At 38.9% G+C, this 17,497-nt stretch overlaps 1 protein-coding gene across 1 annotated transcript; it reads left to right on the top strand.

Annotated features, from left to right (window-relative positions):
• Nucleotides 1-9,796: 9,796 nt before the first annotated feature.
• LOC121899242 (zona pellucida-like domain-containing protein 1) lies at nucleotides 9,797-15,191 on the top strand. The gene is made up of 10 exons (XM_042414940.1): nucleotides 9,797-9,935; nucleotides 11,228-11,448; nucleotides 11,562-11,743; nucleotides 12,165-12,237; nucleotides 13,065-13,162; nucleotides 13,514-13,594; nucleotides 13,822-13,993; nucleotides 14,086-14,191; nucleotides 14,745-14,774; nucleotides 15,019-15,191. Exons 1-10 carry the CDS (start codon nucleotides 9,797-9,799, stop codon nucleotides 15,189-15,191), a joined length of 1,275 nt encoding a protein of 424 aa, XP_042270874.1.
• The last annotated feature ends 2,306 nt before the right edge of the window (nucleotides 15,192-17,497 follow it).

Below are 17,497 nucleotides of genomic sequence, written 5' to 3'. Positions count from 1 at the left end.
AACACTTTAGTTGGAAACAGAGCAGAATGAGGCTGCAGCTGTTCTGCAGTGTGACACAGAGAGCACAGGGGGGCAGCATAGTGTCATGATTATCTCCAAACATCAAGAATACAGTCTTTCCCATTTATGGATTTAGTTATCAGCCTAAATTTTGATACTTTAATGAAACAGAATCTAAATTCAGACGTTCTGAAAAAAAAAAAATCCTCTGTAAATAATTCAGTCAAATTCATCCAGTTCTTTCTTTCAGTTTTCAAAACAACTTAAATTGGAGGCTTTATTTTGCTGCATAAATATTCATTACAAGTCAGTTTTAAATCACGATAATTGACTTCATCTTTTTTTTTTTTATTTTCAAGCAGCAACACATCAGATGTTGGCCTGATTCTTTTGCCTCACAAATAGTAAAAAATAATGTATTGATTTAATTTTTTATTACTCCCCACTAACAAATAAATTTGCCTTATTCTGTGTCTACTTTTATATTCCCCAGTTCAGGTAAATACAGTGTGCATGTGGATACAGGAGCAGTATGAAAGACATAAATAGCTGCAGTTTCCTTTAGAGTGATATCCGTGACAAGGTCATGTTAAAGAAAAGGAGAGCTCCTCACATGTTTTCCTCCTAATACAGGGTAGGGTTTCATACATAAACAATAAGTCAGTCTGCTGTTTTTCCCTTCTGACCTGGGAATTTATGCAGGTTTCCAGCCCAACAAAAGATACAGACATCAAACATCTCCTCACTCTAAAAAAATGACCCAAAACTACTGGTTCATTCTTTTTCATTTTCAGAAGACATCACCTTGAGAAATAAAGCCTTATCTCTACAAATCAAAGTTATTAATAACAGTGTACAGTATAATAATGCTGTCATGCTTTTGTGCACTGCTTCATCTGTACTACAAATATATTTTTACCCAAATACTTCATGCATTTGCTGCTCTGTTGTGGTAAAAAAAAAAGAGGTTTCTGGCTTTTGGAAACATTACTCACTGAGGCTCAAATCTCAGCAGCGCCTTTGATGAGGGCTTCACTTTCCTGCCTGTGTTAAAACTGGAGCGTCAGATTACAGCTACGCTCTCACGGGTTTTGTGATGCAGCCCAGATTGTGCGATGTAGATGTCTGTTTGTTGAGTCTGGATGTTTCAGTTTGATCAGATAGAGACGGCTCTATCAGGCAGATCTAAGAGTGGCGGTTGGTCCTGGGCCATAAAAAGTCTCTGAGCGCAACGACCTGCAGGAAACATTCACAAAGCTCGGATGACGACTGTTGAGTTGCACATACATGCATGGTATTATGATGAAGGATTAAAAAACGATTTCCTGCAATATAACAACTGGTGAATGTGATTGAACATATGGTGAAATAATGTAGCTTCTATTGAATCTCTGTATGAAAAATGAACAGGTGTTGTATTAGAGAAGCTAGTATATAAAGAAAATCAACCAGATACACATTGTTTTGGGGGTATATGAGTACATGTTTTTCACAGACCCACTCGTGTGTGATTTCCAGTATAACTTAACATCTTAAAGGAAGTCATGTGACTGAAACACAAGCACAGAAATAGAGCGCATGACTATACATTGGCTAAATAGGTCATTTGCAGGGTGGGATTTGTAAAATAATCTAGATAGTAATGGGTTCACCGTATGTATTCATTTCATGTGTATGTGGCCATTTGATCCTGTTTGCTCTGAATGCCACTTGTCTGCATCATATTTGATTTCAGCCCTACCTCATCAGAGGGGCAGGTGAGCATCAGTGAATAGCAAACACCTGCAGCCAGCTGCGTTTCTCAGGGCTGTGTACGGCTAGCGGGAGCCTGTAGATCTTCCAGTCCGGATCTGAGTCTGACACGTGAGGCCACAGGCCAGGATCAGTGTAAACAGAGTGACGCACATGAGATGTGTTAGACGAGGGCGACAGTGTCGTGAGTAGGAGGGGAACAACAATGCAGGCAAAGGATACAAACACTGCATGCATATAACATCCATATAGATGTGCTCATGCACAAATATGCACAATGAATATATGAAATGTTTGATGTGAATGTACCATATTGTTTTTTTTTATTATTAACCCTATTATTAACCATTTTTTTCCTTTAAATATTTGTTTTCTTTTCTTCTGACCTCATTAAAACCCAATATGCAACTAAATATGTGACAAAATACATATTTTCACTGCCAAATAAAGAAATATTTCTTGTTTCTATTTCATGAATTATACACAAACAAATATGTGCTCCTCTTGTTGCCAACCTCTGTTCACCTCATTAAAACAAACCTCTTAGACTTCTTATGAACAAACTGTTAAACTGCAAAAATGGCATGCCCTGGCAGCCTGCTGGTTAAGAGGCATGCCACATAACCATAAAGTCTGTGGTTCAATTCTGGCAACGGATCTTTGATGTATGTAGTTTCCCATCTCTCTCTCTCCCCTTGTTTCTTGTCACCTCTCTACTGTCACTGTCTAATAATGGCATAAAATACACAAACTGTATATAAAAATGGCAAATGTATAAATTTATTAGGGACTTTTGGAGGGTAGTGTAGTGTGAAAGTATTCTGTCAACAACAATCACAGATACAGAGCATATGAAAATCCATTGTATTTAACCATTTTTTTGACAGCTGGGCTCTCTGAGACTCCAAACAGAAGCAATATGACGTTTTCTGTAGTGGTCTTCTGAAACATGTCATCAGTTTAAAAAGTTCTCAACTAACTCTCATGAAATGAGGACAAGTCGTGAAGGTAATAAAACAATGTTTTTGAGCTGTTAAAGAGGGCCCAAGGTCTCCAGGAACCCAAACAGCACATTAGGATTATGTTTTGAAACAAATGAGATGGGCCTTAACGTGGCCTTGAGGCAGAAATGAGCTGAAAAAATGGATTTTTCTTAGAGCACTAGAAACCCACTCTTACACCTCACTGGAATACTTCCAGATCCTGGATTTACTGTGTGACAGTTAGCTTATTCAATCGTATTGTAGAAAGTGAGAATTTGCATTGGCATTTGATGTTGCTGTCATTGAATATAATCTGGGGGTTAGCAAATTTAGCAATATGGTTGAATATCAAAGGATATATTTTGATACAGAGTATCAAACATGTCACACTGAACATGTCAGTTTTATTGTGCTTTACTGGTGCGTATTACCAAATGACACATAGCAAAAGTTCAGGAAGACTATCTTCATGCTACTCAGTTTTTTCTCTCTGTCTTTTGACTTAATCAGCTGACCGAGGACATTCACGCTTTCAGTTAAACTAATAAGATTCCACCGCAACCTCTGTGAGTCAATCATCTCTTTGCTGTCAAACTTTTAAAACTGTTCCCCTCTCTGCTGCTGTCAGCTGTCATTTCAGTGTCAGATCAATGCAACCCTCCTCCACCACATTCATCCCCAGTGTTCATCAGATCCAGCGTCCATGGGTCCTTCCATTGAGCTCATCAGAGTGCTGCTCCACATCATATCCATCCAGATCTTCATCCACTGCTCTCACCCCCCTTCACCACCACCACCAGTGTCTATCTATATATTTCTGTGTCCTCACCATGGCATGATTTCTCCCTGAAAACAATGAGGTCACAATGGGGTCTTATTGCCAAAGATTTCTCACATATTTCTTCAACCTTCCCTATTGTGCACACTATGTCAAATAAATGTTATTTAATTACTCTCTAAGCCTCTCCTTCAATTGAGTCTCTCCTGATTGAAATGAATTTCTAATGAATCAAATTATCACAAAGCAGTTGCTACACGGACAAGCTGGGGCCTCATTGTAATCCGACCTTGAGCTTGTAGACTTGCCTAATACTGCATTTCAGTTATTCAGTGCATATACAAAGACACTATAGTGTTATAAAAAATGGCAATCTGAACACTAACTAGTCAATGACAACTGGGCAAACTTCATCCACTGAGGAAGATAATGTGATACAATCGAAAACTGGAGAACAGCGACTTGTAGTATGTTTCATTACCTGCACAAAGACAGATTGCACACAGATGCAAGAATGCACCCAATTAAAACTGCTAGTGTCAAACTATTAGTTGCAAGATGTTCTGTCTTTCTGAGGTGGATCAGTCTGATCTGGTCTGGTCTGGTCTGGTTTGGTCAGCGTTCACTGGAGCTCAGACTGAATGGAGGAAGCTGCTTATCAATTCACGCTAACAAAGTTCAACTCAGGTTCAAGGTGCTTTAAAACACAACAACATATGAATGCGGCACAGAGCTCTGCTGAGAATAGGCACACACTCACCCACTCTCAACAGGTGAGGCCGCATACCCACCCACACATGCGCATAACCTGAAAGGAGTGAGTTCATCCTTAGCTCAGGGTTTTTTTTTCTTTTTTCAGGCCACGTTTTCAGAATGACAAAAGGCCAGGCTCTTGTGTAGATATGCTGCCGTACAATGACTGGAGGGTGTCAAAACAGCACAGTGAGGATAGATTATTTGGAGAGGCTACAATTATATGTCCACACACACACATAACACAACTACAAGGCCCACAAGGACACTTCAACAGTGACAGATCATACTGCAAAGAAGCAGCAGCTCATACATGGTGTCAGAGTCCTCCCACTCATATAATTTGTCTCACAATATAAATCCTTCACACTACACATGCTGACTGGAAGACATTGAGGTTTGGAGGAAAGTTTTCTCAAAGGAGATGTTCGCACATCAAACTACCTCAGAGATAGGTGCGTTGGAGAGTGCTCAGCATCACAATTTATTGATCATACTAACGTTTCGGTCCCTCTGGACTCTGACAAGAGTATTTTAAACAATTCTGACAACAATGATCTTAAGTAGATAATGCTCCGCCCATTCTGTGTGCACAGGTGTGGGACAATAATTCTCCTGTGAGAGTGTCTCTCAGTAATTGACAGTGACATGTGCACAATCTGTCGCATTATAGTCCACACATGAGAAAAAGAAAAGAAAACAGAAACAAGTAAGACACCACGACACATACTTATGTCTACTTACAAGAATATTTACAGAAACTGCATATCTAATGAATGAAAACAGCCTCGCAGCTTACATAAGTCATTCAAAGTTGTGCAATCATATGAAATACTTGTATCTTGAGTGCACCATAAATAGGACTATTTGATCCCAAAGCTCCTTAAAGAATAACATGCCATGAAATCTCATCATTCTGTCCTTTTGGGGGATAAAGTTTGCAAGTTAAATATCCAGTATACTTCTCTTCTATTAAGAATTTCATCACCACCTCTCTCTGGCAGAGTCACCTTTTCAATGCCCTGGAACCTGAATGATGAGACGTTTGAGGTCATTGAGATGTACTGCCATTGGGTAATCTCTGTCATTTCTGCTTATTCTGTTTTAATGTATGTGGTGTCTTGCCAACAGAGGCTGATCCACAAGGACATTTGATCATATAAATTACATGAGAAGTGGAGCATGTGATGATATCATTGATAAAATACATTTCCCCTTATGAGGATGACTAAAGCAGTTCAATTTGATCATGTTATTACATTGAGCACACCCTCTGCATTTGTAGCACCCATTTGGAAGAGGTTTTAACAAGGCCTGTGTACTCTTTTTCACTGATTTTACATTAGCATGTACAAAGCTATCTCTGAGTTTACGTCCTCTTTGATGGACTATGAATGGTGGTTCTTTCAAATCCATGGACATTGCTGGGTCCGATGATAATATGTGCCAATATTTTTTAATAATAGAGCCCAGCCTATGGCAGTGGGGGGTAAAGGTTGTACTAAACATGATGGAGTATTTCTTTTTCTGTGGGGGATCCCCTTGTGAGGAATGCTTATGTAAAGACTTTCTACTAGGTGTGTGCCCGAATATGCCTTTGAAGTTCTTCTCTACACGTTACACGTTGCTGAACTTTCTCGGTGTTATGGGTGTATAAATAAGTAGAGGTCTGTCTGTGCATTGGTGATACATTCAGTTTAGCTCAGTAGTCAGCGTAGTCGCCTGCTTCGTAAGATAGTTTATTCATAAACACTTATTTTAACACTTCAATATCCTAAAATTAAAAGCATAATAAAGACTGGATTTTTACGCCTATTTCCACTTTTATTCAAATACAATACAAAATAACTTTGCAGCCTCAACAAATATAGATACAAAGACACATACTGGGCTCTCTGCACATCCCTACTCTCTACATCAAGAGTTACCAAAATACAGTTTTCACTCACATTCGTAATCTCTGAGATCTTATTAATGAAGTCTATAGAATCTCTAATGTAAGATGGTAGTGATTGCACATATGGCTTGACAAAATAATCCACAAAGTTTGAGAGTGGTTCTAGTAGTGAACCAATCCCAGCTACCACTGGTCTACCTGGATAGTCATTCTGGTGAGTTTTAGGCTTATGAACTTTGGGCAGGGTGTGTAGGACAGGGTGTATGGGATGCATACATCTTGGTTAGAAACATCATTTTATTCTGATGGGAATTCTCAACAATCCCTACTTGGTGTAGGGTCTCCACTGAGTTTTCTGCAGAATTTCCCATTGCTGATTTGTCTCATAATTTCTTCCTTGTATTTGTCATAGTCCTAAACTACTGCAGATCCCCCCTTGTCTGACGGTTTTAAGACTATAATAGAATCTTTCACCGAATCTTCCAATGCTTTCTCTTTTTCTCTGGACATGTTTTTTTTTTTTTTTTGCAGTTGAGGCCTCGATTTACCATATTCCGACACCTTTTTGTTCAACAAGCCTGCAGTATTTATAGAAGAATTCTTCACTAATGGACAAAAGATGCTCTTTGGTTTAAAATGTGTACTAGTGTCATGAGAGAGGGGTCATTTCTGACCTGCAGATTTGTGAGTATATCTTTTTGAGATTAGTTATTCAGAAAAACTTGAATACATCCACTCTTGCATCAAATTGTCTGTCTCCAGTAGTAGGTCAAATGAAAGACCTTTTGACAGAACAGAGATGTGTATGTCAGTCAATTTTTTTTGGAGAGGTGGCTTGTCGGATCCTCCTGCTGTAGTTGCACATCATGGGTCTGTGGCCACCGTCTCTTGTTGGACCGTTTTCCCCATCTGCAGCGTTTCATCGGTTTCAAGGGATGCCCCTGCCCCTCTGAGCTAAAAAATGCGTTTGACCATATTGGCAGCTGAGGTCACTGTCACTTTGATACTCACTTCCTGTAGCGGAGTCATCTGGATACAGTGCGGCACTCTTCTGGGGTTAACACACATCTTTTTTATGACCATCCCAGTGGTACGCTCTGTTTTGTGAATAATCTTTTGTATCCCTTTTATACTTTTAGATCTTTTTAGCTTGTAGTAGGTCCTTACACTAAGCCACAGACTGTTTGATGGATTTATCTATGTCTGTGAAGTCAGGACCTCATTTCTCTTTCCCGTCTCATTTTCTCTTCATGTTCTTTTATCATTGATTCAACCTCTTTCATTTCTGATAACACTTGTTCAATGATCAGTAGCATCAGATCAAATGAACATTTGTTTAGGACTTCACCCTATCTCTGTATGAATGTCTTCCAGTTCTTGCCTATAGTAGGTTCTTTTTGGATCCTTAACCCCCCGAGAATGTGCTTGTTGCGCCAGTATTAACTGAGAGTTGTACTATGTAGTTGTAGATGCATCTCTTTTTCTTTGCGTATCTAAAATTGAACCTTCAGTTTGTTTGTGGAGACTGGGTTGCCCTTGGTAAGACTAGGGGAGGGGGGGAACAGAATTCTCTTGGCGTCTTCTTGGGTGAATGAATGAATATTTGCACAGTTCGTGGTTAGAGAGTTGATTTCTTGTGTCTCCATTCACTTATCTTGGGTAGTGTTTGCTTGCAAGATTTTGGAGTGCAGAATAGCTGCAACAGCTATTTCAACTTTTTCACAGGAGATGTTCACACATACAGCTATCTCATGCAGGTGTGTTGGAAAGTATCACTTCAGTCTTAAGAAACGAAGATCCCGCAAACAGCTCTTGCTCAGCATCACAATCTATGGATTATAGTAACATTTCGGTCCCTCTGGATCTTCGTCAAGAGTATTTTAAATGATTCTAACGACAATGATCTTAAGTATATAGTGCCACGCCCATTCTGTGTGCACAGGTGTGGGACAATTATTCTCCTTTGGGAATGTCTCTCAGTAATTGACAGTGACATGAGTAAAATCTGTCTCATTATAGTCCACACATAAGAAAAAGAAAAGAAAAACAGAGACAAGTGAGTCACCATGATACATACCACGACACTGCAAGACTATTTACAGAAATTGCATATTTAATGAATGAAAACATCGGCCTTGCAGCTTTCATAAGTCATTCAAAGTTGTGCAATCATATGAAATACTTGTATCTTAAGTGCACCATAAATAGGACTATTTGATCCCAAAGCTCCTTAAAGCATAACATGCCATGAAATCTCATCATTCAGTCCATTAGGGGATAAAGTTTGCAAATTAAATATCCAGTATACTTGTCTTCTATTAAGAATTTCATCAATGTTATCACTGCAGAGTCACCTTTTCAATACCCTGGAACTTGAAAGATGAAATGTCATATTTGAAGTCATTGAAATGTACTGCTATTGGGTAATCTGTATCAGTTCTCCTTATGGAGCCCTTGTGGTCACTTATTCTCTGTTTTAATGAACATGATGTCTTACCAACATAGGCTAACCCACAAGGACATTTTATAATATAAATTATATGAGAGGTGGAACATGTATGATATGTATAATTTTTATCCTCCAAATAGCAGTTTAACTTTGTATAAAATAGTTTTAAAATAAAAGAATCTAAAATCTGTAGAGGAAGAAGACAGATTCTCTCCTGTTTTTGTTAGACGGACTGCAGTAAAAGCAAAAGTGAGCAGGTTATCTCAAGGCAGAGTGAGAAAGGGTAAAACAATCTCAAGATTCCACTTTTGCCTTCTGCGACACTGAATATGCCATGCTGTGTGCGCCGCGGAGAGCCTTTACTCTAAGTGATGCCTTGTGCATCACAATTATCTACACACAGCCCTGCATCAGACCGTGAGTTGACTTTTATGTTCATGTGAATGTGGGCCGCAGCAGCAGCCGATGACAGCTTAATTCCCGGGCTGGTCCCCCCCCTGCTGAGACCCACTGTTTGTGTGAGCTGACAGACAGAGATCAGACTGAGGAGAGACGAGTGGGAACCCTCCGAGTACGCTCAGGTTTCTGGGCGCCGTCAAAAGATTTGTCCAGGCCATTCAGATCTGACGGAGTTTCCCATGTTCTGCACTATTGTTGAAGTGTTTGGATAATAAATCTCTCTATCTTTCATATCTGCACACACACAACAGATACACATAAGGCTGATGTTCTGTTTAGTTTTAGTCCTTGATGCTACCAAAACTACATCTCACATTGTTCAACTCTTCTTTCGTCACACACCACAGTAAGAGGGGTTCCAATCAATGACTTTGAATAAAGCAGGAAACAGGTAAACGTGTAGAAAAAAATAGAAGTGGAGGTAGAGAAAGAGGATGAATTGAGCTGGAAAGAGTTGTGACCTCACTTTAAAAGGGGTTGGGAAATAGAGGGTTTGGGCCAACATGAGTGAGTGAAGTAAAAGGGGGCAGAGGGAGCTGGATAAGAAGGATTAGAGGACCCGGGGAAAGAAGGTTGTACTACTTTGATAGAGGTCAGAGTGTGCAGTTGTCGAGGAAACAGGCGAGGCAGGGGAGCATTGTTTTCAAACATCTAATTTTGAGATAAGTGCTGTTTTTGAACACGTAACTGAGGAATGTGGTTAATGCAATGCTGACCTTCTGAAGATGACAGTGGGCAAAACTCTCTCAGGCGCTGAAATGACACGGATGTGCTTTATCGTCCTGCTGATGAGTAACGCCGCTTCAGTCTCCACGCAGTTTAATGGATACAACTGTGATGCCAACTACCACAGCAGGTTTCCTGGTGAGGATGCTCCAGACAGCATATGTTCTCTTTCCAGATTAGAAACGCTTCTTTTATTCTGACTGCAGATATAAGACATACGATAAGGCCTCTGTCAGTGGTGGAAAAACACATTTTACTCTTTACAACTGTGAGGTACTGGTACTTTACTGTACATATCAGACTTTGTCAGTGAGATAACATTGAAGTCCTCCACTTATCGTCCCTGATGTTTTCATACAATCCACCAACCTTTGTTGAGATGGAGACATAACTTCAATGTCTGACATAAAGAAATATAAGAAAATAGAAGCTATGATATGATTAGCAGGTTTTTTTCAGGCGCAGTTGCTTCTTATATTAAAGATAAAAACATGTAAAGTCCAGCTGTACATTTAACAATCACATGGACCACGGAGCATTGATGCAAATGCTTTTGGTGTCATATTATGAGTATTGTTTTTTTGTTTTATACTTAATGATAGTTAATTTTTTTGAGTATGAGCAAGACTTGTACTTGAAGTATTTTTTTACATTGTGAAATTGGTGCTTTGACAAGTAAACACATCACTATTGCAGTTGCTGCTACAGAGGTGGATAATATTCAGTTGAAAATTATATGTTTTTCTAACAGACCTGCACCTGCAATTTGGGAGCAGATGATTTGGCCTCTTTGGAGCTCTGGTAGTTGTCTCATATGGCCCTGAAAACTCAAATCAAAGTGCTGATTGTCAGAACTTTTTTTACAGCTTACAAAAATTGGTAACTGGCATTTCATCTCACATGACTTATCTTTGCAGCAGTGTGTGTAATTGTTATTTAGCTAAAGCTCTCTAATTAACTTGTTAGATATTAGATTTCATTTGTTAGTGAATTGGCAGACAACAATCTGAGAAAAGAAATTGGCACATAACTCCCCCTAAAATTGTAGTTTTTAAACAAACAAGATTTAACTTTTATTTAATTTATTATGCTCATACAGAGCCAGGATAGCTGTTTCCCCCTGTTTTTAGTCTTTATGTTAAGCTAAGCTAACCGGCTGCTAGCTCTGGCTACATGAGAGTGGAATCAATCCTCTCGTCTAACTTTCTGAAAGCGAATAAGTTCCTTCCATAAAATTTTAAACTACTTTTAAAACCCCTGTCCTCATGACCCTGCTGTTTTTAATTCCAACCATCTAACAGGCAACATTTCACACTTAAACTGTCAGGTCAAAGAGGTCCTGCGTCTTGAGGACCACGATTGACAACCACTGGTCTAAACTTCCTCTCATCTTTTTCGTCCTTCACTTTGCCCCCTCTCTATTTCTCCAGGCGAGCGGGACATCAGTGTGTACTGCGGGGTTCAGACCATCACCTTGAAGATCAACTTCTGCCCGGTGCTGTTCTCTGGCTATACTGACACAGATTTGGCCTTGAATGGTCGCCACGGTGATGCCCAGTGCCGCGGCTTCATCAACAACAACACCTTCCCCACAGCAGTCCTGTTCAGCATCAGCCTCAGCACCCTGGAGGCCTGCGGTAACAGCCTGGTGGTAAAAAATACACAAATGCGAGAACATGGTGTTAATATAATCAATAGGCACCTTCACTGTGTTCTTTATTGACTTGAGAGAAAGTGACGTGGCCGAGATGTTTCTCTCTGCAGGTCAGCACAGCCTACGGGGCCAACGCCTATGGGAACATGTCTCTAGTACAAATTGGGAACATCTCAGGCTATATCGACACCCCTGACCCGCCAGCTATAATCAGCTACTTGCCCAGTTTGTTGTATAAATTCAGCTGCAGCTACCCACTGGAGTACTTGGTCAATAACTCACAGCTGGCATCGTAAGTTGCTGCCCAAAAAAGGATCTCTCAGTGTCCAAAAGAGAGCTTGACCTTTCAGTAATTAGTCAGTAGATTTGTTCTTCAATTGTACGAAGATTTATTCATTTAATTAAGAGCTTTGCTTATTGTTTTTCTAAACTGCTTTGACAGTTAACTGCCTCATTTAAAAGCCTGAGTGGCTTTGCGTCTTAAGATTTTCTCCAAACCATTTATTGTACGTGTTTGAAAGACTCACATGCTAATTCACATGCATACATCCCTCCCTGTTGTCTTTCAGTCACCTGAATGAATAAACCTGAAGGTTAGATGATGCTTTAAACATACTGTAAAAAAAAAAACAAAATGTTTTTTATTAAGTAAAGCAAACACCCACAAAATATAAGTAAATAAAGTAAAATAAATGTGCTGCATTTTTTCACAGCTCCTCTGCTGCTGTCTCCGTCAAGGACAGCAATGGTACATTTGTGAGCACGCTGAGTATGATCTTGTACAATGTGAGTACACTGCTGCATTCAGCCTGCCGTATAAAATAATTACCATTTCAATTCATGGTGGTTATTAGGTTATAGGGTTCAGCAGGATTTTTATCAATCAGAATTGAGTTCATGACCTTTCATTAATGTTTGTGTTTTCTATTAATGGATCTCATAACTACTTTAAAAAGTTGGACTTGTTAGGAGGTTGAATCTTGAAGGATAAGTCTGGAGATATTCTATATTTTTCTGAATTGGCTATGTAGCCAAGGCCTGATATAGCTTATTCCTCAGTGCCTTAGAGCTCCATTGTTGTCCAAAAACTGTTGAAAACACATTAGTAAGCCACACCATTGCACTGGGTGACATGTTCCTTCAAATACTCACTAGAGCAACAAATGTGTGTAAATCCGCTACTGAATATAGTCCCAAACAAATGCACAGTTTACTCCCGTTTGAGTAAGATTTACTCAAAACTAAAGTGCCCAGATGTTGTAAAAAATATTTACCATTTTCTAAAATAAGTACCTATGTATTCATGACATGTTTTAAAAAATTAACATCTTCAGTAGAAATAAATTGGCTTGGGGCTGAGAGCCACAGACAGCAGGGAAGCCGGAAATTACTGAGAGACAGACTAACACGCTGTTGGTTTTGGTCATTTCATAACATAAACATAGGATATCACCAGCCTTATCTTTTAACACCTCACTATTACAGGATTGAACCCACACAGAGATCCTTTTCCAGTAATTTCAGGTTTACAAATGTGTATTTTAAATTAAAAATACTGAAATGAATAAAAATACTTTATGTTTTTTCCTTTATTTTGACTCTTTTCTGTACAGGATTCAACGTACAATCAACCTCTCTCTATTCCAATGGCTGGACTGGCTCTGAAAACCAGAGTATTTGCTGCTGTGAAGGCCACAAACTTAGACAAACGGTACCAGAAAACAATTGTTTACTACTGAATATTTACTGTCATTTAACTTTAAAATGTGATAAATGTCCGTGGAAATATTGATTATCTAACATACATTGTGGCATTTAAACAACGTCTACAAAGCAGAGATAAAATTTGGGATATAGTCAATCACCATCAGCATCTTTCCCACCATCCTTTTTCCAGATTCAGCCCTTTTCTTTCAATGGTTTGCTTACATTCATTATGCCATTATGCTATTATACGATGTGAAGGCGCCAGTCCGCAGCAGAGAAAGGCAGATCTGTGCTTTCCCATGTGTAGTTAGATCTCTATCCTCCATCCAAATCTTACAGTTTTGTCCCCCTGCAGGTGGAACATCTTGATGGACTACTGTTACACAACCCCCTCAGGGAATCCTAATGATGAACTACGCTACGACCTTTTCTTTGGGTAATCTTGCTTTTTTTTTTTTCCTCAAGATGATTTTGATAAACCACAAAAGGTTTGATCTTGATAAACCACAAAAGGGAGCTATTACCTATTCAGGCTCTCCATGCTTATCCCCATGAATGCTACTTTTTTTCCCTCTCAATGAGTACTTAAGCATACATCAAAGTCATTTTCAGTGTGTGAATGCATATATGTGTGTGTCTGTGTGTTGTTCTCTTTTGACACAGCTGCTACAAAGACCCACAGACGACAGTTTTTGAGAATGGGAAGAGTCAGATGGGACGCTTTTCCTTCGAGGTTTTCCGTTTTGTTAAACACAGACACCAGAAGATGTCGACCGTGTTTTTGCACTGTGTCACCAAGCTTTGCAGAGCAGACGACTGCATCATGCTCATGCCAGTAAGTGTAAGAAATCATGAATCTCAATCTGCGACTCCCAGCGTGCCTCCCTTACCCCACTGAGGAATAAAATCTGACTATGTGATTGGCAGATCTGTGGGCGACGACGCAGGCGGGATGAAGAGGTGAATCCTGATTCCCTCCCAGCAGCATCTGGGAACGCCATCATTACCGCTGGACCAATCATCACCAGGAGTGGTACGAACAATAAAGTTGATCTTTAAGGAATACTTTGACATTTTGGGAGATAAACTTATTTGCTACCTTGCTGGATACCATTCTCATATCTGTGCAGAACAAATGTGAGGCTACCGCTAGCAGCTGGTTAGCTTATCTATTGTCAGAAGATAGCCCTGCACATAACCCCCATAAAACCAAATTGTTGTTTCTACACTTTGGGTTTTTTTTTTTTTACAGGTTACACAAATTAGATATAATGTGTTAATTACTGAGCTTTAGAAGTGCTGGTAGGTGGATTTTATTACCTTGAACAGAACCAGGAAAGCTTTTATCCCCTTTTTCAAGTCTATGCAAAGTTAAGCTAATTAACTGCTGGCTGTAGCTTCATATTTAACAGATAGATATGAAAGTGGTATTGATCTTCTCATCTAACTCTTGGCAAAAATTAATAAACATATTCTCTAAAATGTCACACTATTCCTTTAAATTAAGATCACATCCACAGAACCACTGAGGACTAAAGTATCTGTAAAATTAACCCTAATTAACACTTTTAAAATCATTTTTTCAGATGAAACTCCCGTCAACAACTCTCAACTAGGTAAGTTCCTTTATGCAAGGTTACAAAACATAAAGAGGTATAAAATATCACCCGTGACTAAGTCCTGGGTTAGGTGGAAAGACAGGAGATACCCATGGAAATTGATGATTTAAGGCAATAACAACAAAAAGGTTCCACTTCTCTTTCTGAAGGAAAAAGAAACAAACTCAGGTCATGTTAAGCCCTATGTCAAAGAACGTGTCTGTTTTAAGTTTCTGCTATTGTTCACCTCTCCCTCCACCAGCATCTGGTCACCCCTCCCAGGCGATGAACCCGGTGACCAGCGCTCTGATCTCAGGCGTGGTCATCCTGGGCGTGGTCAGCGTGGGCTTCTTACTGCTGTTGCTCCACTTCCTGCAAAAGTCCCGCCTTCCCACATCCGCAGCCTCAGGTGTTTGGAACCCCAGCTTTAAATGAATACACATCTCTATGCAATGCAATCTCTATGTTGGATACACAAACTTAAACACATTATTAAATTTGTATTGTATTGTGTTAGGTGTTGTGTGTTTATTGCCTTCAATACCTCATTATTCTTGTCCCTCATTGCCATCTAATGTTTGGTCAGTTACAATGTTTACAGAAGCTTTGCAACTGTTGTGTTTAATGACATTGACTTATTTTAGCAAATGTTATCTTATTTTTTACAAATTTAAACCAAAATATGAACAATTATCATAAAAAGGTGCACAACTTTGTTTTTTCTTTTGTTTTATTGTCAAAATATTGACTTTGAAGCAGCATTTTAACCCTGTACAATATTAAAATGAACAAATAAGCATCATACACTGTTTTTAAATAAGTTTTGTGCATTTATTTTTGTATGTTTAAATTTAGTTTCGAGCTCTTTGTTGCCTTTTCCAGTTTAAAAAATGTGTTTGGAAAGTAGACAGGTGCAGATTTCTTGTCAGGCTATAAAATACTTAAAAGTAAAGAGTTATAAAAGTATAATTTTTAAGGGAATAGTTCAATATTTTGGGAGATACACTGTCTTTGTTTATTCCATTAAAAAAACAAAGTGTAAGGGGAGTTTGTAATGTATTAATTAGTGAGCTTTATAGGCATATTTTGCTTGAGTCAGGCTAGCTGTTTCCCTCTGCTTCCAGTCTTTATGCTAAGCTAAGCTAACAAGCTGCTCGATATTTACTGTGCAAGCATAGTAGTATTGACAGTTGTATTGATCATCCAACTCTCTGCAAGAAATCAATTTTCAATATCAATCTATTTATCCCTTTAAATAAGTAACAATCTGGATCAGATGACACAACAATTTCAACAAAAATAGTCCACTTACTGTACCCGCTTATTCTGGAGTGAGTCAATGAGTAAGAGGACCTTGAGTTGAGAGTGTTTTGTCAAATGCTCTTCGGAAGGACAACAGAAGTGGATTCAAGCAATGAATATGCAAATGTAGCTATTTTTTTAAATTATAACTTTGCATTATTCATACATATACTGTATGTTTTTATAAATATGTTTGTGTGTACAATATGGCTTTTGGAGAGTTCTTTCATTGACATAGACATATTTAGCTTTTCTACACGATACACATTTTTATTGTGAACAAAGGTAATAAATACTGTAATTCTTTCAATGCCATCCCCTGCATGATTTATCCGATTACAACCAGTAAAGTTTGCTTATTTTCCTTTACTATACAGGCACAAAAGTGTGAAAGTTTTCGAAATGTCATGGCCTCTGTGGGTGCCCAATCTTCAGGAAAATGAACAAACCAGGCAGTACCAGAGCTCATTGGAAGACTGCCAGAATTAATCTTTCAATTTTTGCCGTATTGATTTTCTTTCTGATGACCTATATAAATGTCTGTTTGACTGCAGCTGCGTCTCACGTGTCTGACTCCATGGCTGTTTTTGTGACCCGTACGGTTCTGCTGCATTCATTGCTCTTTATCACTCTAATCCCTTATTTCAACATCCATTTTGTGATATATTCAGTGTGCACAATGACCACTGATAACTGAAATGAGAGGAATAAATGCTACCATCCTCCCTCTCAGTTTAATATCAGTGATAATTGATTAAACTTTCCTCCCTAAATGGAAATGAAGCTGAGATTTGGTTTGAATGTTGAAACCAAGTTCAGCTGAGTCAAGCCAAAAGAAAACTTCTTTTTCTAAAGACCTGAGGAATATATTGGAGAGTGTGAGTGGGTGAGTGGGAAGAAAGGACTCTAAGCATGTTTAAGTGCACACGTCATGACAATAATAATGTGTCCTGCATTTGACAGTGTGGTTTCATACATTTGACAAAAGATTGACGGAGACACCCATCCGCCAACTTGACCCTGATCAGAGCGCTCCCTTCCCAGGTGGCTCACCTGACAAGATCAGGTTACTAACTATCCTTCACTCATTTTTTTGCAGCTAAATCTCAGCATGATCAAAATATGAAATGATGCTCTAAACATGCGGAAAATTGTGCTTTGAATCACAAGCAGAAATACAAATATTCTGATGCAAATCATGTGCAATACATTCTTCAGAATTAAGATTTTCACAAGGCATGAAGATGAAAAATGCAAGTCAGTCTAATATGTTCTAGATGATAACATGTCACTAAATTATGAGCATTAAAAAGTCATATAAAAGATATTTTTGCACTAATTTGTCAAATTAAGGGTCATCCACATCACATAAAACCACCAAACACCTCAGAAGACAACAGACCTTCTTTTCTGTATTGTATGTGAGGCCCCAGTTGGAT

Source organism: Thunnus maccoyii, chromosome 6 (genome assembly GCF_910596095.1).
Source record: "Thunnus maccoyii chromosome 6, fThuMac1.1, whole genome shotgun sequence".
NCBI lineage: Eukaryota > Metazoa > Chordata > Actinopteri > Scombriformes > Scombridae > Thunnus > Thunnus maccoyii.
The sequence above is the reverse complement of the archived record's forward strand: the minus strand, read 5'-3'. Positions and strand labels throughout refer to the sequence as shown.

Coding starts and splice junctions, on each gene's coding strand:
- LOC121899242 (XM_042414940.1), top strand. CDS start 9,797: ATGACAGTGGGCAAAACTCTCTCAGGCGCTGAAATGACACGGATGTGC. Junction 9,936..11,227: donor CTACCACAGCAGGTTTCCTG/GTGAGGATGCTC, acceptor CTATTTCTCCAG/GCGAGCGGGACATCAGTGTG. Junction 12,238..13,064: donor TGAGTATGATCTTGTACAAT/GTGAGTACACTG, acceptor TTTTCTGTACAG/GATTCAACGTACAATCAACC.